This window comes from Trichosurus vulpecula, chromosome 4 (genome assembly GCF_011100635.1).
Source record: "Trichosurus vulpecula isolate mTriVul1 chromosome 4, mTriVul1.pri, whole genome shotgun sequence".
NCBI classification, from domain to species: domain Eukaryota; kingdom Metazoa; phylum Chordata; class Mammalia; order Diprotodontia; family Phalangeridae; genus Trichosurus; species Trichosurus vulpecula.
Window position 1 is genome coordinate 439,831,585 of NC_050576.1, and position 25,720 is coordinate 439,857,304.

Consider the following 25,720-nt stretch of genomic DNA (forward strand, 5'->3'; position numbering starts at 1 on the left):
GTGGAATCTATGAACCGATGGATCATTACGATTTTAGCGGCCAGCCTGTGGCCCACAGATTTACAATAAATTAGAATACAGAGCTACAGAATGCCCGACATGGACCGTCGGCATCGTCATTCCTTAAAGACCTCAAGAAACCCCCGGGGGCACAGAGCTGGGGCCCAGAACGCACCCCACACACAGACCCCGCAGAAAAAGAGAAAAGGCTTACTGTCTGGATGGGCGAGGGGTGGCCCCCACAGCCCCAGCGGCCCAGGGGCTCGGCGCTTCCCCGGCCCGGCAGCATCTTGAGCATCCCGAGGACGTCGCCAGCCAGATTCATCTGCAGAGCCCGTCCGCCAATCCCTCGCCTCCCCTCCTCCCCGCCAGCCCCTCTGCGGCAGGCTGGAGCTGTCCGTCATCCTGCCGCTCCCCCGGCACAGAGCAGCCCGAGCCCTCCCTCGCTGGCCAGGGTCACGCAGCAGGCGGGGGCGGCACGGGAGGCAGCCCCCCCGGCCGGGCCGGCTCGATGCTGAGCGCGGGTGGGGGGCTCGGGGGCTGGCTCGGTGCCTCCAGCTGCAGCAGGACCAGGAGGAGGGCGATGATGCAGATGGGCAGGGAGAAAAGGAAAATCCTTGACAACAAGGTGCCTTCCCATCCTCCTCCTCCTCCGGAGCCAAGCCCCGCGTTACCGCGTTACCGAGGGCCGCAGAGGCGGGGAGTGGAAGAGATCCTGGGTTCCTAAGGAGCCGTAGGGACGTTCTCAGGATGGAGTCGGCGGAGGCTGGGCAAGCCCCAGGGACGGGCAAGGGGCATCACGATCCCGCTGAAAAGCATTTGCTAAAGATTGGCACGGGAGAGGGCCCCTCGCCCGCGGCCAGGCAGACCCGGGTTCAAGTGTTGCCTCTGACGCATGCCCAGAGCTGTGCATAGGCAAGGAGCCTCACTTCTCTCGGGGGGCTGAATCAGATGACCTGGGAGGTCCCTACCAGCTGATCCTGGGCCGTATCTCTAAAACAAGGGTGATGCTGCAAAGCCCGGAAGGCTTCCCTGTGTGGCCTAAGGCAGGCGTAGGTCTGGAAATCCCAGAGGGAGAGAGAGCTCAGCTCCGTGCCCATCCTCACCCTGCCTGGCGGAGGACCGTGATGCTCCAGGCATCGAGGAGCCCCTCCCCCGCTGCTGCTAAGGTTCCCTGAGCCCAGGGAGGCTTCTCGGCCTGGGGCCCTGGCTGTGGGATGCTTTTTGCACAGCAGTCTGAGAATCATATTTAAAATATGTTTTCCTTTGGAAATATGTAAATATTTTGTGTGTCTAAATACGTTCCTCTGGAAAGGAGTCCATTTTACAGATGAGGAAACCGAGGCAGCCAGGGGTTCAGTGACATGCCTAGGGTCACATGGCTAGGAAACGCCTGAGGCTGAATTTGAACTCCAGGCACTCCGATTCTAGGCCTGATTATCCAAGGGCAAGGGAAGCCCTGCAGCTAGACTCAGAGTGGGAGTTTCAGAAGTGGGCTTGTTAGGTTGAAATGAATTATAAGGAGAGGATCATGATGAAAGAGGTACAAGTCACTTGATCGTTTTGTTGGCTTTCTCCTCGGGGTTGAGACCCCCCCCCCCAAAGTCTTGAGGAGGAAAGGGTCAACATTCCCCAGAGTCTGTGAGCCACAGGGGGTCAGGGGATAGAGAAGCTGGGGTGAGGGGAGGAAGCCTGCCATCCACCTGGTACAGGTGAGCCCCCCACCCAAGGTCTTGTGGAGGAAAGGACCAACGTTCCCCAGAGACTGTGAGCCACAGCGGGTCAGGAGATAGACAAGCTGAGGGCCGGGGAGGAAGCCTGCCATCCACCTTCTATCACATCAGCCTGAAGCCAGACCCTCTGACCAACCTGCCGACCCTCATGTCTGGACCAGGATGACCATTTCTGCCTCAGCTGAGCAAACATGCTATGATGAATGATATTTTAATTTTAAAAAATCAATGTCCCCTAAGGCGGGAAGGGAGAACACATTTCCCCCAGGGAATCAGGGCTGAGATTTCCTTCCATTTGGAGATGCCTGCTGAACCAGGGATGTTCCCTCTCTCTCTCTCCTCACCCATGGGGCCTGGCAGGAGGCAGCGTTAGCCCTGGGCATGGGTCCAAGGACAGGGAAGAGTCTCAAGGAAAAGACATTGGGTGGGAGGAGGCCCAGGGCCAGGGCTGGCTGAAGACGCACATCTCAGATGGTCAAGCAGGATGTGGGGGCGGGGGGAGCGGGGGCAGGGAGAATGTTTCCAGGCAGAGGCAGGGACCAAAGGAAGGCTGAGTCAAAGCACCCTGAGAGCCTTCTCTGGGATCGATTAGACTTCCTAGAAGCAGGCGGCAGCCTCTAGACTCAGCCGCACTTCCCAATGGTTCCTGCTCTTCTCTGGAAATTTCCATTCCACAATGCAGGGTCCTGTGGCCAATGGCCTCTAACATCAGCAATCCCTTAGTGTGCCCTGCCCCCCATAAATCCAGCAAGCCAGGGAGTGGGGGTACAAAGGCCATCCTGATGTGGAGTTGACAAGGGACACGGGCATCCCAGCCATCACCTTGGACAGTGGCCTCAGCTTGGCAGAGCCTGTGTGCTAAGACCCAGGATGGCCTGAGAGCCCAACCAAGGCACCCCTTCCCCTTTCTGCACTAAATGGAAGCCTTCAGATTCCCAGAATACATCATCTGGTCTCTGTCCGAAGGCCCCCCCCAAGGAAGGAGATTCCAGCACCGTCTGAGGCAGCTAGCTCCATGGTGGGACAACCCAAGGATAGAAAGTTCTTCCTGAGCCCAAGCTTAAATCTGCTCCTTTGTAACTTCTTCCCACAATTCCTCCTTCTGCCCTGGCGGCCAAGCAAAGCCCTCCTCCCCACAGCAACCCAACTGCCAAGTCTCCCCCATAGTCTTCAGTTTCCAGGCTGAACATTCAGAATTCCCTCAAAGGATCCACAGAGGCTGTGGAATCCAGACCCTTCCCCATGATGATTGCCCTCCTACACCTCGGGCCCAGAACTGAGTATGACATTCCTGGTCCAGCTAGGGGCTGACCAAGGTAAGGACAGCGGAGTGATTTCCTCTCCTCCAGGGAGCGTGCACCCCAGGCGGCCTGCAGCCCACCAAAATCCCCAGAACGTTCTCAGAAAAAGCACTGCCTAGCCATACCTCCCCCTACGCTGTTCTGGAGAAGCTAAAATTGATTTTTATCTTTTTGAACAAACCTAACTCTAATGTTAAGATTTCCTGTCTTCAGACTCAGGGTTAGGCTCTAGCCCGTTAAGACCTTCTTGGGTCCTGGAACTGTCATCCAGGGAGTCTATGGGGAGGAGGGGGGAGGGATAGGGGAGCTGCTTCCTCTTCCTCCTTTCAGCTCCTCTCCTCTTCCACTGGGTCATAAACAGAAGCTAAACCCAGGGAAAAGGCCAGAATCATGAGCCCCCAGGGACCTGCCCCTCTGAACAGAAGGGCAGTCAGTGAACTCCAATAAGAGGTGTGGCCAGCACCAGGATTCCTGAGTGGAAGTGGGCATAGGGGGTAGGGACAACTTTTAGGAATCCTCTATTCCTCCACCATCCCTGACGCCATGTAAGAGGAGGATTACCAGTGTCTCCACCCCAACAAAGTATGCAGGAGTACACCAGCCCTGGCCTCAAATTCCTCCAGACACTTAGTACAACCTGTAACCTTCCCCAAGCCACCTCCCTGCCCTGAGCCTGTTCCCTCCTCTTATAGAATGGCAGGGCTGGCCAATGGCCTGAGGTCCCTCCAGCTCTCCAAGTAGAAACCTCTGACTTGTGACCCTATGCCCAGTCCCCTCGCTCCTCTTCCTCCTCAGAGAGCCACTGGAGGCTAGGCAGGCTTGCTCTCTGTAGAAGAAGATCTCTGCATTTGGGGAGAAAGCTGGGGTGTCAGGGGAATTGGGGTCACAGGACTCAAACCAACACCCTGAACCTTCTGCATTTTATAACATGGTCCCCGAGCTATCAAATGGTCAAAGACCAGGTAAAAAACCAGAACGGGGGTGGAAGGGTGCTGGGGGGCAAAACAAAGGAGGCCCACTGAGCCTGGATATCAGACAGGAAACTCCCGCTGCCCACAAAACACCCTTGTGGGCCAGAGAGCCTCAGGACAGGGGAGCACCCCACAGGCAGAGAAGGGCAGATCTGGATGCAATAGCTCTACGCTGGTCAGGCCTGTGTAGGACCTGAGCTCTGTCCTGATGGAATGCCATGGTCAGTGAGACCAAGACAAAGCTTACTTTGGACAGGATGATCAGGAAGGAATGTACCAGGGCAGGTTAGGGAGATGAGCCAACAGCCCCACCATGGAGTCAAGTGAACACTTCCAACCCCAAAGCCTCACAAGGCCTAACTCCATGGCAGGGCTATTGGCTCATCTCCATCATCTCACCCAGGAAAAGATGACCCCTGACCTCAAGCAAGTGATTTTGGAAAGGACAGATACAAAACACACCCCCTAGTGGGCCCCACAGTGCTTTTAACAAACACCACCAAGATGAAAAGGAGGGTCCTGGCCTTCCTTGTCTTCAGAGATCTTAGTAGGAGCTGGGCGTTAACATTGGTAAGATGCTCTGGGACACCCAGGTAAAAGTCTGACTGACCTTGTCTGCCAGGAAATATGTCAGGGGCACTGGGAAGGCCCCTAGCCCTTCCTGGGGGACTTAACAGCCCTATAGCAATGATGAGGAGGGAAGACAAGGGCAGGCAGCCAGATTCAGGTCTAATGGAGAATTAATTGTGCAGTTTTCTTTTTTTCCCTATAGGAAATCAAGTTAATGGTGAGATTGGGACGTCCCGGAGAGGGGCTGAAGAAAGCAAACAGGAGGCCAATGAGGAAAAGCCCCAAATGTCTAGCAGTGAAGCAGCTAGGAGCTGAAGGCCAAGGAGGCCCCAGGCCCTCTCCATGACATCCCCAGGGCACATGCAGTACAGGTTAGCATCTCTGCAGATCCTTGCTTGGCAGGAGGCTCCACGGGCAACTGGGCACAGACCCAGGATACACTTCAAGGACAGGACATGGCATTTCAAGTGGAAAGGAAACCACATATCCACATGCACATGCGTGGATGTACACACAAACATACGCACACATGTACAGCAACACGGGTCTTCCTTATTTGTATTTCTAATTCTAAATAGTCAGTGCTGAATGAAGCCTATAGCCTTCAATCTCATTCAGAGAGCATTTACTAAGGACCTACTACATGCCTGGTGCTGAACCAAGTGCTGGGCATGGACAGACACAGATGAAACTATTTCTGCCCTCCCATGATGGATGAGAAGACAGATAGAAGTGAATGAGCACCAGGGCTGGGTGCTCTGGAGGCGGGCAGGGAGAGGTGTTTATGAAAGAAATGATCGCTTAACACCTTAACCTTGGGTGCTCCACAAATAACCTCAGGGACTGGGGTTGTGGCCTGACTCCCTCACAGGGGGTATATGGTCACCCAACCTGAAGATGGGAAGAAGGGAAAGGGTATAACCATTGACAGAGTACATACCATGTTCCAGGCATCATGCTAGGAGCTTTACAAATATAATCTCATTGAACAGAGTGGAAAGATGGGCTATGCCATGGACCCTCCTTTGGGGACTGTGGTCAATGTGGACCTTCATTCTTACCCTTTGAACTCAACACTGCCCCACACCCCCTTCCATCTCTCCCTGTTGTGCAAGCCCCTACCTTCCCCCTTCCGAGCAGGGCTCAGCCCCTCAAGGTGGTTACAACTAAACTGCTCTCCAAGAACCCCACCACCAGCTGAGCAGGGGTCACTAGGAAACCTCCATGACTACCACCCCCCAGCATTGTCCCTGCTCCCCAAGGGCTAGATCACCCCCTTCTCTGACAGAAAACCAGGAGTTACCATCAAATGATAGCCCAGCTCCCAACCCCTCTTTGTTTTGAATGGGACAAATTGAATCTACTGAAGGTGAAAGCATGGGTTGTGACAGATGACAGATTTCATTGTATCATCTCTCCCCCAAACCTTCCCCCACAACCCTCCTACCTTCCCTCTTACTATAGAGGGCACCACCGTCCTCACAGCAGGCTCACACCCTAGCAGTCATCCTGGGCTCCTCACTCTTACTCCCCAGATCCTATATGGTGCCAAGGTTTGTCGATTATCTTTGAACATTGTGGATTTCACCTCTCACACATCTCTCCTCTATTTCATCTCTGCAGCATTTCCCATTTATTTCACCTCTGCAGCATGTCACATAGATTTCACCTTTGCAGCACCTCTTGTCTATTTCACCTCTGCACCATCTCTCCTCCATTTCATTTCTGCAGCATCTCTTTTATTTCACCTTTGCAGCATCTCTTGTCTTTTTCACCTCTCCAGCATCTCCTGTCTATTTCATCTCTTCAGCATCTCTCATTTATTTCACCTCTTCAGTATCTCTTGTCTAGTTCACCTCTGCAGCATCTCTCCCCTATTTCATCTCTGAAGCATCTCTCATTTATTTCAACTGCAGCATCTCTCCCCTATTTCATCTTTGAAGCATCTCTCATTTATTTCAACTGCAGCATCTCTCATGGATCTCACCTCTGCACCATCTCTTGTCTATTTCACCTCTGCAGCATCTCTCACTTATTTCACTTCTGCAGAATCTCTCATAGATTTCACCTCTAGAGCATGTCTTGTCTATTTCACCTCTCCCACATCTCTCCTCTATTTCATCTCTGCAGCATTTCTCATTTATTTCACCTCTGCAGCATGTCACATAGATTTCACCTTTGCAGCATCTCTTGTCTATTTCACCTCTGCAGCATCTCTCCTCTATTTCACCTCTGCACCATCTCTCCTCCATTTCATTTCTGCAGCATCTCTTTTATTTCACCTTTGCAGCATCTCTTGTCTTTTTCACCTCTCCAGCATCTCCTGTCTATTTCATCTCTTCAGCATCTCTCATTTATTTCACCTCTTCAGTATCTCTTGTCTAGTTCACCTCTGCAGCATCTCTCCCCTATTTCATCTCTGAAGCATCTCTCATTTATTTCAACTGCAGCATCTCTCCCCTATTTCATCTTTGAAGCATCTCTCATTTATCTCAACTGCAGCATCTCTCATGGATCTCACCTCTGCACCATCTCTTGTCTATTTCACCTCTGCAGCATCTCTCACTTATTTCACTTCTGCAGCATCTCTCACAGATTTCACCTCTTCAGTATCTCTTGTCTATTTCACCTCTGCAGCATCTCTCCTCTATTTCACCTCTGCAGCATCTCTCCTCTATTTCACCTCTGCAGCATCTCTCCTCTATTTCACCTCTGCAGCATCTCTCCTCTATTTCACCTCTGCACCATCTCTCCTCCATTTCATTTCTGCAGCATCTCTTTTATTTCACCTTTGCAGCATCTCTTGTCTTTTTCACCTCTTCAGCATCTCTCATTTATTTCACCTCTTCAGTATCTCTTGTCTAGTTCACCTCTGCAGCATCTCTCCCCTATTTCATCTCTGAAGCATCTCTCATTTATTTCAACTGCAGCATCTCTCCCCTATTTCATCTTTGAAGCATCTCTCATTTATCTCAACTGCAGCATCTCTCATGGATCTCACCTCTGCACCATCTCTTGTCTATTTCACCTCTGCAGCATCTCTCACTTATTTCACTTCTGCAGCATCTCTCACAGATTTCACCTCTTCAGTATCTCTTGTCTATTTCACCTCTGCAGCATCTCTCCTCTATTTCACCTCTGCAGCATCTCTCCTCTATTTCACCTCTGCAGCATCTCTCCTCTATTTCACCTCTGCAGCATCTCTCCTCTATTTCATCTCTTCAGCATCTCTCATTTATTTCACCTCTCCAGCATCTCTCACAGACTTCACCTCTTCAGCATTTCTCATAGATTTCACCTCTGCAGCTTTTCTTATCTATTTCACCCCCCTGCAGCATCTCTCCAACAAGCCCCCCTCTCTCCTTGGACACTGCCTCCAGCCCAGTGCAAATTCTCATCTCCTCACACCTGAGTTATTGCAATAGCTGCTAGAGGGTCTGGCTGCCTCTCCCCACTCCAGTCCATCCTCCATTCAACCACCAAAGTGGTTTTCTAAAGTGCAGGTCTAACCATGTCACCCCCCCTACTCAACACATGCCAATGGCTCTCCATAACCTCCAGGCTCAAATATTATGTCACCTTTATCTCATCCTTTTTTTAATTTCTATTTTTGTTATAAGTTGTAAAAGGCACATAATTATTAATGGAGTAATACATTTATCTATATAACTTATAAATAAGTAAATATATAGAGCTAGATGGTGCCATAGTGCACAGAGGGCTGAGTCTAGAGTTAGGAAGACTCATCTTCCTAGTTCAAATGTGGCTTCAGACACTTACTAGCTGTATGACCCTGGGCAAGTCACTTAACCCTGTTTGCCTCAGTTTCCTCATCTGTAAAATTAGCTAGAGGAAGAAGTGGCAAACTACTCCAGGATCTCTGCCAAGAAAACTCCAAATGGGGTCACAAAGGGTCAGACACTACTGAAAAATAACTAAACAACAAAATATACATATTGGGGATGCATACCCCAAAAGTTTTCATAGATTTGATGCATAAGCCAAAAAATTTGGAGTCCATCAGTGCAGACAGACAACCTAGTCAGTGGAAGAGGTTCAGGTGTCAAATCCTAATTTACAGGTAAGAGGAGCTCTCCCCTGCCCTGCCCCGCCACAGTAAGGTGAGGCCTATGCCAATGACTGGAAAGTGAACGGGCATGTTCACCCTTCTTTCCGCCATACTGGCTGGCACAGAGCCTCCAGTTAAAGAGAAATACAACTGGATCCCCAAACCATCCCCAATCTGGCTGGTCTTGGGCTCACTGGGCAGAGACTTTCCATGGCTCTAATTGTTGACTCTGAAGGGATTACCATCCTCCACAGAAGATCCTGGCTCTAGTCCAGGCCCCCTGGACCAGGCCAGGCTCTGAGGACCCACGGATCTCTCCTAAAACCAAGCACCTCATCCCCCAGTGTCATCAGGATACCAGAGAGTAAAAACACCTCTCTCCCTCAGCCTCCCACCCTGGCCACAGAGAAGCAATAATCATTTCTACCAACTGTTGACAAGACAGAGAAGGCAGAAAAATCCGACTCAGCAGGTTAGGCCTGCAGGAACATTGAGTCCAACCCCGCCAAGTAATGGCTGACCCCAGTGAAGCCCAGAGACAGGTCATGATGCCCCAGATCATACAAGATCATACAAGCTGTCGTCGGCAGAGCATGAATTCCAAACTAGGCCTCCTCGGGCCTAGGCTAGAGCCCAGCTGCTGCCCCTCGAGGTATGACCTTGACAACAGACTCCATCTTATATAAGATGGCCCCTCTGGCCATCTCCCAATCTCCCTCTCATTCCACTGGGGCACCCAGGGGACCTCAGGAAAGGATGAAGCCCTGTGGCTGCCACACCTGGCCCCCAGCTTCCTTACCCTTGGGCATGATCTGGTGCATGGCAACGGACAAGAAGAAGATGGAGTCCCCATAGTAGGTCCCAGAGCCTGCACTAAAGTGCTTCTGCATGGCCTCCACCACAGGGAACAGCTTCTCCGTCAGGACTCCGACATCATGGAAGATGACCTACAGGAGGAAGAGAAGGGAGAGCCTGGGGGAGGAGGCAGAGGCTCCACGCCCCATCTTCCAGACCCTCCTTTGGTTTCCTTCCATACCTCCTCATGATGCCCTCACAGCAGGCACTTGGCACCCTGCCCTCTACCAGTTGGTTCTTTCTGGGGCTGCTCAGGTTGATAGAACTGACCACAAGCTCCCAGCTCTTTCCCAAGTCCAAGCCCCAAGCCCAAGGCCTTGCTCCCAGTGAGGACTGAACAAGTGCTTATTAAATAAGCTCAGAAAAGCCACTTTGGGCCCCTCTCATCATCCCCAGGGGTTATAGGGAGTGACCGAGACTGGCCCCTGCCCACCCGCCACCCGACGGGGAACTCTGCCCCAAAAGTTCTTAAACTGTGCACACCCTGTGACCAAACAAATCACTGCCCGACCTACGAAGAGATCAGAGAAAGGGAAAACATACAGAAAGTACAAAATTTGTACAAAACTATTTTAGTGGTTCTTTGTGGTGGCAAGGAATTGGAATTGGAGGGGATGCCCATCCACTGGGGAACGGTGGAACAAACACTGGTTTATGATTGTGATGGAATGCTGTTGTGCTATGAGAAACAATGAGGATGCTCTCAGAAAAACCCGAGAGGCTTAGATGAACTGATGCGAGGAGGGGAGCAGAACCTGAGTGTAAAGGTAATTAGCTGAGAAAGACTTAGGAACTCTGACCAACACGATGACCAAGAACAAATCCAAAGGACTCCTGAGGAAACATGCCACCACCTCCTGATAGTGACAGACTCAGAGGGAGGGCCGAAGCACAGCTCCTCCCCCCTTTCTCTCTCTCTCTCTGTCTCTGTGTCTCTCTCTTCCTCCCCCCTCTCTCCCCCCTTCCCCCCTCGTCTGTCCCTCCCTCCCCCCTCCTCCCTCCTCCCTCCCTCTCTCTCTCTCTCTCTCTCTCTCTCTCTTCCCCCCCCCCCATCTCCCCTTCCTTCCTCACTCTCCTTTCTCCGGCCTACAGTACCTAAGACAAGCACCTGGCACTGACCCTCCTTCCTGGTCCAGGAGGTCCCATCAGCCACGGCCATGTGTGAGAGTCACCAGCTGTGGCCTAGGTTGGAGTGACAAGCCCACATGGAAGGTAGCAGGTGTCCCTCGAGCCCTGGGAGGAACCTCCCTGATGGTCTGCTAGGGGCCAGCCCTGGTCAGGTCCCCGAAGCATTCCCAGAGCCAGGAAAGGAGAGAATAAAGGACTAAGCAAAGAGACAGAGGAAAACAGAGGCAGGAGGAGGGGACACCTGGGGCAAAGGGGCTGCCAAGCCACAGGGTCAGGGCAGGCTGTCCAGAGTGACAGCTGCCAGGCCCCCCAACTCAGGGGCACCTGGCTTGAGCACAGTATCAATTAATCGAACAACATTTATTAAGCACCTACCGTATGCCAGGTTTACTATGCATTCACCAGGTTTACTGTGGCATGACGGAGACACAGAATGATGCTGAGCAAGCCCTGCATCGGGAGTCAGAGGACCTTGGGTTCAAATCCTGCCTCTAACACTTGCTACCTGAGTGACCTTGTACGATGGGCCTCAGTTTCCTCAAATGACAAATGTGGTTGGATCGGACAGCCTCTGAGGTCCCTTCAGCTGGCCCAGATTGACCCGCCTGGGGAGATTAAAATCTCCTTAATTTGGAGCCTAAAGATTCAGAATTGAGGATAATTCAATTAGAGAGGAGCCATGAATCTGTGCGGCAAATCGGATGAATGCGGTTTCAGAGGCCACACTGACCTACTCAGGAACAGAAACAGGTGCATCTCCATATAACTACAACACACTCGTTACAGATCGTGCCTGTCTGGGGAGCCTCCTCCAGCCTCCCTTGGGACCCACGGACAGAGGAAGGCCTCTCTCGCAGTCCAGACGGAGGAAATGAGACATAATCACAGACCCTGCCTCGGGCCTCCAGACTCCAGCAAACAGTCAGTCCGTTAGCAAAGGGAAGGCAGGGCAGTTGAGGGGGCTTCAGAAGGCAGGGCCAGGGACACATTTTACAATATCCATGTCAGCTAATGGCGTCTGGCCCGTACAGGCTCCAAAGAGGAATCCACATTTGCTGGAGCCTGGCTCTTCAGACCTCCCATTGTGACTGCTCCTGACAGGAAGATCTGGGGGAGGGGCAGAGGGGGAGAATGAGGGACACAGGTGATCACCCAGGCCCCTTCTTGGGGGATAATGCCAAGGGGGCATGGGCAGCTCAGGGCCTGAGATGTGTGAACCGCATGAGGCAAGTGACTGATGTGAGTCCATGCTCCCCAAGGTTCTGCCTGTCCTGGGCCCTCTCCACTTCTCAATGGTCTCAGGGGCTCCCAAAGGCCACGTCCAGCAGCCTCTCCCCTGTGTGTCCATCCCATATCATCAGTTGCCTATTCAAGATTTCAAACTGGATGATGCCTCCAACTCAGCACGTCTAAAACTGAGCTCAGCCTCTTCTCCCTAAACAAGGCAGTCTTCCAGACATCCTGAATTCTGTCAGAGGCGCCACTATCCTCCCGTCTCCCAGCTTTGGCATCTCCCCCACCCCTCATGTTCAATCAGTGGCCAAGTCTTTCCCCTCTCTGCTATCTGGACCCTTCTGCATTCACACAGCCACCATTTGTCAGCTGAGATATCATCCCTGTCTCACCCCAGTCAGGCCTATGGAATGTTGCTCAAAATGCTTTCCTTAAGCATAGATCTGATCATGTGGCTCTCCTGGGTGGCTCCCTATTGCCTCTACGTCACACGCCAACTCTTCTGTGACTTTTCAAAGCCTTTCCCAACCAGGCCCTGACCGGCCTTTCCAGCCTCATTGGGCATCACTGCCTTCTCTATAATTCAGCCAAACAGCCTGCTCTGGGGTCCTCACTTATGACACTCCATTGCCCAGTTCCACTTTGCACTGACTGTCCCCGCCTCCCTCTTCCTTTCAGATGGAGCTCAGGCACCAGGATCTCCCCTCACCCACCAATGCTACCTGGTACTGAGTGGCTTTCTGGGTGTGTGTGTACATTCTCTGCTGTATTCATTACGTGTGCACCTGCATTTGTTGTGTCCTCCATTTGAACGTAAGCCTTCTGAGGATATGAGTTGTCTCATCCTTTGTCCTTGTATCTTCAGCACTCCAGAGAGGTCCCGGCGCAGGGAGATGCTTCAGAGATGTTCATTAATTGATGGCAGATAAGCAACGCTGGCAACTGAGCCGAATTCCCTTCCTGGGTCTGCCCACAAGGGGACCAAGGGGACCCGGGCCAGACTAGCTAGTATCCAGGATGCCCCTGGCAGGAAGATGTCTATGCAGCCATCTCTAGGCTGATTATAATTCCAATAAGCGCCTGAAAAACACCGACCATGGGCAAGAGGCCTGCTGGGTGCTGGGGATTCCAGGACAAACAGCCAGCCCTGTCCCCGGAGCTTCCATTCTCCTGAAGGAGGCACCATGTGACTAATTCAACGGTGAGCACTCCTCAAGCGACCACCAAGGGCCAGGGATGGAACGGTCGGCCCTGCCCTCTACTGGGGACAAACAGCATGTACACAGATAACTAACAAAATACATGCAAAAAAACAAAAACCTTCTGGGGGAGGGGAAGACTAGAAGCAGAGGGGGAGGGGGGAGGTGAAGAAAAGCCTTGGGTAGGAACTCTGGAGCTGAGCTTTGAAGGAAGACCGGGAAGTGAGGAAGGAGAGCCTTCTAGGCACAGGATACAGTCTGGGCAAAAGCTTAGAGATAGGAGATGGCTTGTCACATGAGAGGAACTACAGGTAGGCCACTTTGACTGAACCACTAAATATGTAAGTGGGAGATAGTATGGAACAAGCCTGGAAAGGAAGGCTGGAAATGTCAAGTGGAGGATTTGAACTCAGTGCTACGAATAGAGAGCAGAAACAAATGGTAGAGCCCAGGCTTTGAGAAGGGCAAGGCCTGAGGTAGAGAGAGACCCATTAGGAGCTTCTGTGACCACGGACAGGTCACTGAGCCACTAGGTCTGAGGGCTCTCGTGGAAAATGGAAATAATCAGAACCCCCACCTCCCCACATTGCTGCAAACCATAAGAAAATGCCATTTGGACATAAAGGAGGGAGCTTTTCTTCCCACCCCAATGGTCATGTGCATCCTCTGGGAGACGCTGAATGTCATCGCCAAGGGGACACCTAAGGAATCTTACCACAGCCCCACAATGTATGAATAAATCCTCAGGCAATTTAGGGTCTGGGTCCCTGGACAAAGGCCACTGGATTCACACAGGAAACATCTTGTGACTGGTTGAATCAGTCACATGCCTTGGGCGTGTGTGTGTGTGTGTGTGTGTGTGTGTGTGTGTGTGTGTGTGTGTAAGCTGTTCAGCAGGGAAGAGTCCAGGCTTGGAAGCACTTGGCTGAGGACCCTATCCACCATGTGATCACAGCTCCTGGACCAGCAGGAGAGAATGTGACTAACTAGAAACAGAGACACATAATGAATGACAGATAAAATATAGCAACAACCACTGAAGGGAAAAACAATATCGCTGACTGTGACACCACCCCTCTTTAAAGCAAAGAAGAGTACTGGCAATGAACCCAAGAAAGGCAAAGCCCTGGGCAGCCTAGCTATAGGCACCCCCACCCCCAGCAGAGGCGGTGCCCAAAGGGAGCCACGTGAGGACTACAGAGAGAAAGGATTTCCTGTCCTACACATGTGCCGCACTACCATGGTACTCTTAACTCTGAATCCCTTTTCCCATGGATGCCAAATGTATCTGTGCATTTATGGGAGGGAGAAGATTTGTATCAACCGTTCTTATTAGACCGTGCCTTCAGTAAAAACTAACGAAGTCTGCCGGCTGACTGTAAATGGGAAACACAACAGTGGGGGCTCATAAGCTCTAGTCTTAGGAGTGGTCATCCCAGAGCCAGAGACAGCAGCTCCATTCTGGGGACACGAGCCATCGGTGTGAGCTGGAGAATCACAGATGGGGAGCCACGTTACTACCACCATCACCCTTGTTAGTATCGTCTTCCTAGCTGTGAAGAGATCGCAGGATCACAGACATGGGGCTAGAAGGGGCCTGAGAGGTCCCCTTATCTAAGCCTCTCATTTTACAAAGCCCCCAAAACAGGATCAGAGATTTGGAGCTGGGGCGGGGGGGGGGTGGTCCTTAGAGGTCCTTTACTCTGCCAAGGCCGCACAGTGGCACATATCAGCGCGGGTGTTCAAAGTCAAACCCAACAGCAGAGGCAGATTTTGACTCTGGTCCTTGGACGAGCTCCAGATTTCCACCCCAGCTCCCTGAATACCTGGCACTGACTTTAGGCACGTACTCCTCTCTAAGCTGATTGCCCCACCTGTAAAATGGCTATATGATAGCTCAGCAAAGGCACCAAGGAAGAGCCTTCGGGGCCTGTCACGGAGCGAATTGAAGCTGTGTGGCCCAGGTGGAACCAGGCCCAGGGCTCTGGCCATCCCATCCCGGGACACCAAGCTGGCTCCTGGAAGCACCAGGGAGCCCTAGGGGAGATTGGAGCAGACCTGGGCTTTAGGAAAGTCCCTTTGGGACCTGAATGGAGGATGGGCTGGAGGGGTAGAGACCCAGGCAGGTGGAGCCTCCAGCAGCCACTGCAGTGGTCCAGCGCCAAGTGTGTGTGTGTGTGTGTGTGTGTGTGTGTGTGTGTGTGTGTGTGTGTACAGAGGATACTGGTCACTCTGGACCAGAGCCTCACAAGGACCTGCCAATCCAGCCTGGATCCTGCCACACCCCACCAGCATCTTGTAGCTGTGGATGGTTGTCAGAGCTGGGAGAGGGGGGACCACGGGCCTCCACACACACACACCCACCACCTTGAGGGCAGAGACCGGGAGTCTGTCTCAGCATTTAGGAAAGGTCAAGAACGTGGCCAGTGTTCACACAATGAGGTCAGGGACCTTTCCATATGACTCTCATGGCTTAGCCAGGCAGGGATGTCTGGTGGCCTCTTCCCTATGAGGACAGCATCAGAGGTAGGCAAGCCTGGTGGTCACAGACACCGGTGCAGAGAGAGAGCATCTGGCCAGCTTCTGGCCCTGACTGCAGAGTGATGGCAGGAGCTGGAGCTGCTCATCTCTCAGGCCCCTTCCAGCCCCAAAGTCTTGTGAGACATTTTACAGGCCCAAGGAGAGGTCAGGGGACCGGCCCAAGGTCATTCAGAAAACTGTGGGTAGAGAGAGCCTGGCCTACAGTGACACTCAGGGGAGGGGAGGGAGGAGAATAAGGGGAGGGAAGGGGGACAGAGGAGAGAGAGGTAAGGAGGGAGAGGAAGGGGGAGGGGATGGAGGAGAGAGAGGAGGGGGAGGGAGAGGAGGGGAGAGGGGATGGAGGAGAGAGAGGAGGGGGAGGGAGAGGAGGGGAGAGGGGATGGAGGAGAGAGAAGAGGGGGAGGGAGAGGAGGGGGGAGAAGATGGAGGAGAGAGAGGAGGGGGAGGGAGAGGAGGGGGGAGGGGATGGAGGAGAGAGAAGAGGGGGAGGGAGAGGAGGGGGGAGGGGATGGAGGAGAGAGAGGAGGGGGAGGAGGGGGGAGGGGATGGAGGAGAGAGAGGAGGGGGAGGGAGAGGAGGGGAGAGGGGATGGAGGAGAGAGAGGAGGGGGAGGGAGAGGAGGGGGGAGAGGATGGAGGAGAGAGAGGAGGGGGAGGGAGAGGAGGGGGGAGGGGATGGAGGAGAGAGAAGGGGGGGAGGGAGAGGAGGGGGGAGGGGATGGAGGAGAGAGAGGAGGGGGAGGAGGGGGGAGGGGATGGAGGAGAGAGAGGAGGGGGAGGGAGAGGAGGGGAGAGGGGATGGAGGAGAGAGAGGAGGGGGAGGGAGAGGAGGGAGAGGGGATGGAGGAGAGAGAGGAGGGGGAGGGAGAGGAGGGGGGAGAGGATGGAGGAGAGAGAGGAGGGGGAGGGAGAGGAGGGGGGAGGGGATGGAGGAGAGAGAAGAGGGGAAGGAGGGGGGAGGGGATGGAGAAGAGAGAGGAGGGGGAGGAGGGGGGAGGGGATGGAGGAGAGAGAGGAGGGGAGAGGGGATGGAGGAGAGAGAAGAGGGGGAGGGAGAGGAGGGGGGAGGGGATGGAGGAGAGAGAGGAGGGGGAGGGAGAGGAGGGGGGAGGGGATGGAGGAGAGAGAGGAGGGGGAGGAGGGGGGAGGGGATGGAGGAGAGAGGACGGGGAGCAGGGGGGACCGCTCTAGGCTGTCCTGTGGAAGAAGGATTAGATGGTTCTGGGGTTGGGAGCGGGGGTTAAGAGCTTTAAAAAGACAGAGTTAGGCTTGATGTCAAGCCTCCCTGGCTGGTCACTGGGCCTCTAAACTGGGTCAGCTCTTTATCTGTGGGAAGGCCAGGAGTTTGGCTCTACTGGCCTCTCTGAGTCCATCAGCATGGGCTGGGCTGCCTGCCTCAGGAGAGGGGCTCTAGGCCGGGGTCCTGAAGGCTCCCTGCCCCGCATTCCCCCCACCTCGCCCCCCACCCACCCACACACACACATACAGTCTCTAAGCTTCAAGAAAGTGGGCCTGGTTTCCACTTGGTCCTATGGCCTGCCCTCAGACCTAGGAGGTACCTGCTCATTCCCCACCCCCATGCATTTGCCCCCGCTCTGTAGGATGCTCACCTGGACCTGGCTCCCCCGGATTTCCTCTTCATGTCCCTTTCCTAGAGTCCCCTAGGTGGCGGTGGCAGGTAGGGTCATATAGAACATTTACATGGTGACTTTTCATCCCTCGCCCCCACTAAAACGGGGGCTATCCCCACTCAGGACAATGCCCTTCCTTAATGAAGGGGTGAATGCACCCAGGCCTCACGGGCGCCCAACAGGGGGTACCCAGTATGTGTTTTCTACAGGGACACCCTGGCCGCCGTCCTGGAGGGCTCTGGGGAGGTGAAGGGAGGGGATGGGGTTGTTGATGACGATTTCTCTGTTTTTGGGGGAAATGGCTATAAACTGTAACTGAATTCCAAGTCACTGTGTGACCTTCGGCAAGTCCCTGCCCCCCACCCCCAGCTGCCTCCTTGAAGCCAGAGATGAGCTCAAAGCCCCATCCAGATCTAGTCCTGCCCCGCTCCCCTCCCCATGAGCTCTGTCCCTGAGGAGTCCGCCCACTAGTGCAGATAGCAGCCCAAGACAGGCAGATGGTGGACAGGAAGGACGGGGAGAAGCCCCCCACCCCCTCCTCTCAGGAGCACTAATATTCTCCCATCTCTTTCAAAGCATCAGTAAGGAGAGCCCCCCAAACAGGGGGAAGCACCAGGCTCAGGAAGGAGGCTCCTACTCTCCCGTTCCACCTGTCTCTGCCCCTCCCTCTCGAAGAAACCCAGCCCGCCCCTCCCAGCTGGCTGCAAACGCTTCCTCCATCCGAACTGCAGCAGCCATGACCGTGGGGCCCCAGTGCCCTCTGCCGCCCACAGCTAGGAAGGGCATCCTCCCACCTGGAGGCCCATGCCCCATCCCTCTGCAGGGTCTTCAGGTGCCTCTGCCCCCCTCGGTGCCCACCCTGGCAGCCAGCTGCTGCTCTGCCCGGCCCCCTAAAGCCCCCCGAGCTCGGGGCCGCAGCTAGTGGCAATTTTCAGTTGAGGACACTGAGGCATGGAGAAGGGGAAGTGACCGAGGGTGAGAAATCCAGGGCTCAGTCAGCCTTCAGGCGACACCTACTTCATGTCCTCATTTTTTTTATTTTCCATTTTTGTTATTCAGCCCACCCATCACTGAGCTCCCCAAAGCACGGACTCCCGCTCAGACTCAAGCCCCTTTCCCCAAAGGACCAGAGGTCCAGGACTGCAGATGGCAGGTTCCAAGATGGCAGAAAGGAAGCCCCTGGACAGAGGGAACCTTCCTCCCCCCAAGCCCTCTGCCAGCAGCCCCCTACCCAGTGTCCAAGTCAGCCTTGGGCCCTGGTCCCAGAGAGAGGTCCTTCTGACACTACGTGTGCCACCCAGGCCTGACTCCCACTGCCGGCCTCAGTTCCCTCCTCTGACAGATGTGGATGGAGACTGGGTCAGGGGCTTCTGAGGTCTCCAGCTCTAAATGTGTGGTCCCCTCTTCTCTCCTGCAGCATCGGTGCCCCCGGCCCAGGGGCATTGCTCATCCCTGACCTGGTGCTCCTAGGATGCCAGGCCCGGACACCCAGGAGGTCCTTGTAGCCCTGGGGTTTTGTCAAGGTGGTAGCCTCCTCCCTGGAAGCCTTTGAGCAAAGGCTGGACAACAGCCCTTCGGCTCAGGTTGGGCTCAGTGCCCCTGAGGATCCCCCCCAGCTCCGATAGTCTGTGACTCCATGGAAGAACAGGGGTAACTGGAAGAACCCCCAAACGCCTGAGAATAAAGCCCCCGACAGAACAAGGCCACAAGCCAGCTTTGAAAATTCACTTTCCTCAAGGACTGCCCAGATTCCCAGCGAGCCCTGAGAGATGAAGGAGGTGGTACCCTCCAGCCCAGAGAACTTGCTGGAGAAGGAGGATCCCCCAGGGTCAGGCTGGGGGCCTAGAGGCCTTGGGGCCAAGCTCCCAGACACAACCGAGGCCACAGCCAGAGTCCCAGGAAGGTGGTGATGCTGTCCAAATCTCGAATCCTATGTTCACAGAAACTACTGACCTGTCCGACCCGTGGCCACGGACGCAGCAAACCCATTGACCTGCCCGACCCCTGGCCGCGGACGCAGCAAACCCCCTGACCTGCCCAACCTGTGGCCACGGACGCAGCAAAGCCACGCTGATGCTGTTCCAGAGCACCTTCCTCCATCTATGGAGTCTGTTTTCTATGAGCCGCTGTGAAAGGCAGCGAGGAATCAGAATGATGTGGGTTTGAATCTGCTTCTGACCTATCCTGGCTGTGACCCTGCCCAAGACCCTGGATCTCTCGGCATCATTGGAGGTAGTTTCCACACCAGGAGTGACTCCCATCAGGCACCAGCCACAAAACCAAACATCCCCAAACCCCTTGCCCATTGAGAAGCAGCAGGAGGGGAAGGGGGAGGGTCAGCAGCAAGAGCAGCCTCAGACTGGCAGAGAACATTTGGGACCCAGGATTCCATTTTCCTCCAGGCTGCCCAGAGACGGGGGATGGAGCATGGCAGCCACCTTCTTCCTGTTTAGAGATCCTCCTGCCCCAATCAGAACAAAGTATGGGCAGGGGAAGCCACAAAGTGAGACAGATGGACAGAGAAAGTCTGAAGTAAGCTGGGAGATGATAAAGTGCTGGATCTAGTCAAGAGACCTGGGTTCAAATCCTGGTGCCGCCCCTTTTTGCCCGGGTGACCTGACCTAGTCTATTCCCTTCCCTAGGCTTCCATTTCCACCCCTGTAAAATAACAGGTAAGACAATCCCCGAGCTTAAAATCAATGATTCTTATATCCAGACAGACAGAAATATAGCCAGAGAACCCGCCCATTGCCTGGCACTGCCCCTCCACATGCAGGTGACAGAGGCTGGCACAGGCTGGCACCCTGCATGCCTGCTTTGCTCTCCCTCCCCACACTGCCTTAGGAGGCTTGATATGCTTCACATCTCCCCTGAGGCAGCACCCTGTCCTCACCTGCTAACACCCTTCCCCCTAAAATTACATTGGACAGATCTTGTCTATGCTAGATTTGAAGGGGCCCACTGGTCCCCTCCATGGTAAATTAATATCATCACAAGAAGCAAAAGTATCTTCCCCTGGGGAGGTGGGAGCAGCCACAGGTTCCTTCTAGCTATGCAGACATCAGGCTGGGGCTTTAAATAATCTGTGTGGAAGCCTCAATCTCATTTATCTTCTGGAGGCCAGGAAACAAAACACGCCACCACCTGCCACCCAAGTCCACAGCCTATCACCATCTTGACCAATGACCTCATCTTGCTCAGAGAAAGTAGAGGCACCAGGTGGCAGAGTCGCCTAGGGACAGGCCCTGGAGTAGAAGGAAGGTCTCCTACCTTTGCACACAAGACTGTCTAGCCCTGGAAGCTGAAGGTGAAGTCCTCAAACCTTCCAGAGCTCACTGAATGCCTTGAAGGGATCCCTCCCCCCACTGCCTCATAGAGAAGATGTTCTGGTTCAGCAGGGGCCGAAGACACCAATACCCCAGGAGCCAACCGAGCCCTTTGGAGGCCAAGGCCACCTTCATGTGGTGTGAACTTCCTCTGCTTCAAAACTGAATCAAGTGGAGAAGAGGAAGCATTCTAGCTAAACAACCGATGGGCAGCCAGAGAGGGAGGAGAGAGAGCAGAGTCCCAGCCTTCCTGAAAGGGGACCTCATGAGGACTTTGGAATTTCCATCTCCTAGGAGCATCCTCTAGGCTCTCAGCAGGGTATGTCCTGGGAGCCTGGACAAAGACTCGAGGCTTTATTTACCAAGAGGCCAGTAGAAACAACTACACCTTGCACTTAGGGAAACATCTGGAGGACTGCAGGAAAAGGCTACGAGTTATACCCTCTACTGCTTGGGATTTCTAAGCTTAGGTTGACTTTCTCATGCATTCTGGATGTCCTACTGGGGCAGAGTGTCCCAGACGTTTGGGAGATGTTTTGGGGGAGATACAACTATATTTCTGTAGTAAATGCTCTTTTCTAAAAGGCAATTAATTGATTTCAGCTGATAATGGTGGTAGGAAGCCCGTGGAGGCTCATGAGCTAGAAAGCATTAGAAAGACAGCCTCCAACCCCTCAGGACTACCCCTAGAGCCCTGAGCACATATAGTCACCTCCCTCTGAGGAAAGGAGCCTCAGTGTGAAGGGCAACCGGGAGAGCTCAAATCACCGTAGGTCGGCAAAGAAGTCACAACAGTCCCGATCACACCTGGAGCATCATTTTCAGTCCTGGAGCCACACTTTACAAAGGACAGGGCTCAAAAAGGGCCTTGAGGCCACGTTTGAAGGAACAGTGGATGCTGAAACTGGAAACGAAACAACTCCTCAAAGACATGAGAGCTGTCCTGCCGCAGACAGAGCAAGGGGCAAGACTTGAGTTCAAATCTGGCCTCAGAGGCTTCCTAGCTGCGTGACCCTGAGCAGGACGTTTAAACCCGCTTGCTTATATGGAAGATGGGAATAATAACAGCACCCACCTAAAGTGCTTGGCACAGTGCCTGGCACATAGGGAGGGACTATCCTGGTAAGGTGGGATCAGCCTTAGATGCTGTTTGGGTCCAGAGGGCAGAAGGAAAAGGGGCCATTACTAGTAACAGCTGCCATTTGTATAACGATTTAAGGTCAGACAGATATTATCCCATTTGGAAGTCAGGAAAACCTTCCTAACAATCAGACCTGCCCAGCTTGAGCAGCTTCAGGGTGGGGGGCACCCAAAGCAAAGGTCATATGACCACTTGTTGGGGGTCTTACATTAAGGATTCTGGATCACAGACAAGTTGTATGCAATGGCCCCAGAGGGCCCTTCCATCTCTGGGATCAGCATCTTGAGAGCATGGACAGGTGGGTGGGGGGAGGTGCCTGGCACACAGTAGGTGCTTACTGACCGAATAACTGACTTACTAATGGTACCCTCCCTTTAGCTCTGCTTTGTTATCCCTCCAGTCTGCCTACCTATCCTAAGGCCTGGCTGGAGCCCAGGTACCAATCACAAAAACAGTCAGTCCACACACGTATCTGTAAATGCTCACTATATGCCAGGCACCGGGCAAACATCAGGAAAGAAAGGGAAGTCCCACTCCTTGTTCACAGTTCCCCCTGGACTGGGAGTGGCTTCTCCCCCAGAGGATGGAGCCATGAGGGCTGCGAGGCCGCAGTAGCACACAGAGACCTGGGAAAGCCCCGCTTCTGTGCCTCTGTCCCCTAAAGTCCTGTTCTAAGAGCTTGTCAGAGCACAGAGATGACCCTGGCTGAACGGAGGCCCTGCTGGTCCTTCCAGGGCACAGAGCATGACCCCAAAGGAGATCGAGTCTGCGTCGGGTCAGGCAGCTCAGCCTGGCCTGTCTGTGGGCTGCCCACACTAGCCACAGCTGTCTGCCAGACAGACAGACATGTCCCCCAGATGGGGACGTGCTCCCTTCTTCTTCTCAGCTTTCCCTCAGAGGTGCCAGTCCACTTAAGTATCTGGCTTGTCCCCAGCTGTTCTAAGGGAGCTCCCTGAGGGCAGGGCTGTGTTTCTTGCCTTTCTTCCCATGCTGGCCTTTAGCACAGGGCTTAATAAAATGCTTGTTAACTGGCCTAACTTCTGCCATGAGGGGACAGACGGGGTGGCCACAAAGGGCCCGAGGGTGCAAGGAATCCCACCCTTCTTAGACCATCTATGGCATTAACCTTGGCTCCTGACCCTCCAGAGATTGCTGCCCAAAGACGAATGAAGGGACAGGTTCCAGAAAGAATGGAACCACACGAATCTCGACTTAGTTGCCTATAAGTAAATTTGGGGGGAAGAAGGACCTTGCATCCCAAGGGTAGGCTGGCTCCCTCATCCTGGTGAGGGGTGAATAGTACGACAGAAAGCACAGAGGTTTCTGACCAGCGGAATGATAAGGCCAGAACCACAAAGTGGGAAAACCCTTTGACAACTCAGTGGAGGATTGGTGGGAAAGGCTGGGGCCCAGAAACCCAAAAAGAAATCCTGAGAAGGAAGGGTGTGAACCTTGGTATCTGAAAGGCTGCTGAGGCCTCAGGGGAAAGAGGCATGAGGCTTTGGCCACAATGACCCATTGGGGCCATGCAGAAGGAGGGGGCCAGTGAGCCTGGGTGGTCCCTACAGCTCCCCTGTGGGGTAAGGGTGGTAGGGAGCTCTTGTTCAAGCACTAGGGTGACTCCATGGTACCCACAGGCCCCCATGAGGGTCAGAAGGTGGCTTTCTCAGCTTTCTCACTCACCACACACATGACTTGAGAGGAAGGACTTTCCAAGACTAAAACGTCCTCTTGGAGAAGTATCTGCCAGCACCAAGCAGAGTCCTGGTCTCAAAGCCCCGACCCTACAGTATTTGGGCTTCAGGGTGGGCCTCCTGGGTGCCCCCCACTTGAGAGGACTGCCCAGCCTGGGTGACCCTCGAGGTAGGGTTTGGGGGCCTCAGGCCATCCCCAACCGGACCCTTCCACCCATGCCTCGACCCTGACCCAGCCGCGGCTGCACGCGGCCGGAAGACCCCGGGAGCGCCAAGGCTGACAGCGGCGCTGTCCTGGGATGTCCCAGGTGTCCTGGGCTGCCTCTGAGCTCCGCTCCCAGTCCCGCTCTCAGCCCGTGAGCAGCCTGGCCCCGACGGCTCACCTTGTACTTGAAGGGCACCCCGGGCAGCAGCTCTCGGAGCAGGTTCTTGGCGATCTCCTTGCTGGCCTCCTCGCTGACGAAGTGCACGTTGAGCACCTCCTGCTCGTCCAGCTTGGCGAGCTGCAGCAGCGAGCTCAGGGCTGTGCGCCCCTTGGCCTGCAGCGCAGGGCTGCGATCAGCCTTGGTGAACATCATCAGCACGTGGTAGTCCAGCTCGGCTGCCCCCGCGGACAGGCCGTCTGCCGGCTTGGCCTTGGCTTCGGGCGCCAGGGGGGCGTCCGAGGCAGGGGCCTGGGCGGGCCCGGCCGTGCCTCCTGCCCGGCTCTCCTTGAGCCTCCGCGTGGCGCTGGAGAAGGTCTCGCGGCCGGAGCCCACGTAATAGAAGGCGCACACGGCGAGCAGCCCCGCGAGCAGCAGCGCGCACTGGTGGGAGCGCAGCGAGCCCAGGCGGGCCCGGCTTAGGGCGCACGGGACCCCGCGGCGCACCTTCCCCGCCGCGCCCGCTTGGCCGCCGCCGGGCCCGCCGCTGGCCATGCCGGTCCCTCGGCCCGATCTGCTCGGCCCAGGCCTGGTCAGGCCTGAGATCGCGGCCGCTGGAGCACAAGAGCCGGCCTCCGTGCGTGGGCGCGCCTACAGCCACCGGGCAGCCACCAGACAGCCGGGCGAAGGTAGGAGGGTTGTGGGGTGGGAGGATGGGGATGGGGGGCGGCGGCCACCCACAGCTGTCCCAGGTCTTGGGGCCCTCTGTGCCCGCAGCCTGCCGGCGAAGCTGTAAGCCCAGGGCTCGCCCTGCCCACCCAGGGCGGAGCCAGGAGAGTGAGCTCATCCGGGCCGGGGGCGGGGCAGGGGCGGTGCTAGGAAGGGGCTGGGGAGGAAGGAGGACCCGGGATCTCAGATGTCTAGAGCTGGGAGCGAGCCCCCTTCTCTCCTCCCACCAGGGTCCAAGTTCGTTCTGGCCTGGAAGGGGCTAGGCTGGGGTAGGAGGGAGGGGGCCCCCGATCACAGACAGACCTCTAGGGCTGGGAGAAAGCCTGTCCCAGCTCTGGATCTGAGATCTCGGGTCCCCCCTCCGCCCCCCCCACTCCCGCCTCCGCCCCTCCCCCGGCCAGGATGAGCTCATCCCTCACTCTCACCTCCCCCCCATCCAATATGGTGCCAAGGCCTGCCTTTACGACAGCGACTTTTGTGTTAGGGTTTTTTTAACTAATCTTTCCGTTTCTCAAACACTTTTTCTTCTTCCCACCTGTTCCACCTTGTAAGGAATCCATATCCCGGCCAAATGAAGTTCCGCATCGGCCTTGTCCAACGCTGCGCCTGGGGGCAGCAAGTGGGCAGACAGCTTCCTCTCGAGATCATCTCTGGCCTCATGTTTGCCACTGCAAACACTCATCAGTATATTACATAATGTCATTCTTAGCACCCCTGTGTGAGCTGCTTCCCCCAGGGCAGGCCCAGGATCTGGTACATGGAAGCCTTTCACAAACCATAAATCAGTGTGGATGGTGCTCAGGGTCCCCACGGACCGCCTCTGAGCAGCTGAACCCAGTGAAGGGTCATCCAGTCTTGGCTCGGAGCGCTCCCTTCAGGGCTACGGCCCCACCTTCCTTCCTCAGGCGGCTGGGACCACTGGGACAGGGATCATTAGGACGAAGATTTCCTGCTTGCATTGTCTTCTCTGCAGTCTCCTGGCTCCTGGTTCTGCCAAGGTGGGGCTGAGCAGATCCAGAGCAGACCCTCTCCCTCATGGCAGCCCCTGGGATATCCAAAGCCTCACCACCAGGTCTCTATTACCTGGCACATGCTACCTGACTTGCCCAGGGACACACAGCCAGTGTGGGTCAAAGGCAGGACAAACCTCCAATCCTTCTGAATTGGACTGGGGCTTTCCATCCATGGTACGCACAGCTGCTGCCTCTCACGGAAGATGGTTCTCCAGATAGGGACTA

At 54.8% G+C, this 25,720-nt stretch overlaps 1 protein-coding gene across 1 annotated transcript; it reads right to left on the minus strand.

Annotated features, from left to right (window-relative positions):
* Window positions 1–400: 400 nt before the first annotated feature.
* XXYLT1 (xyloside xylosyltransferase 1) lies at window positions 401–24,308 on the minus strand. Its single transcript, XM_036755845.1, has 4 exons — window positions 23,775–24,308; window positions 9,444–9,591; window positions 683–766; window positions 401–558 (listed from the first exon to the last, which is right to left on the minus strand). The coding sequence occupies exons 1-4, from the start codon at window positions 24,306–24,308 to the stop codon at window positions 401–403; spliced, it is 924 nt and encodes a 307-aa protein (XP_036611740.1).
* Between the last annotated feature and the right edge of the window lie 1,412 nt (window positions 24,309–25,720).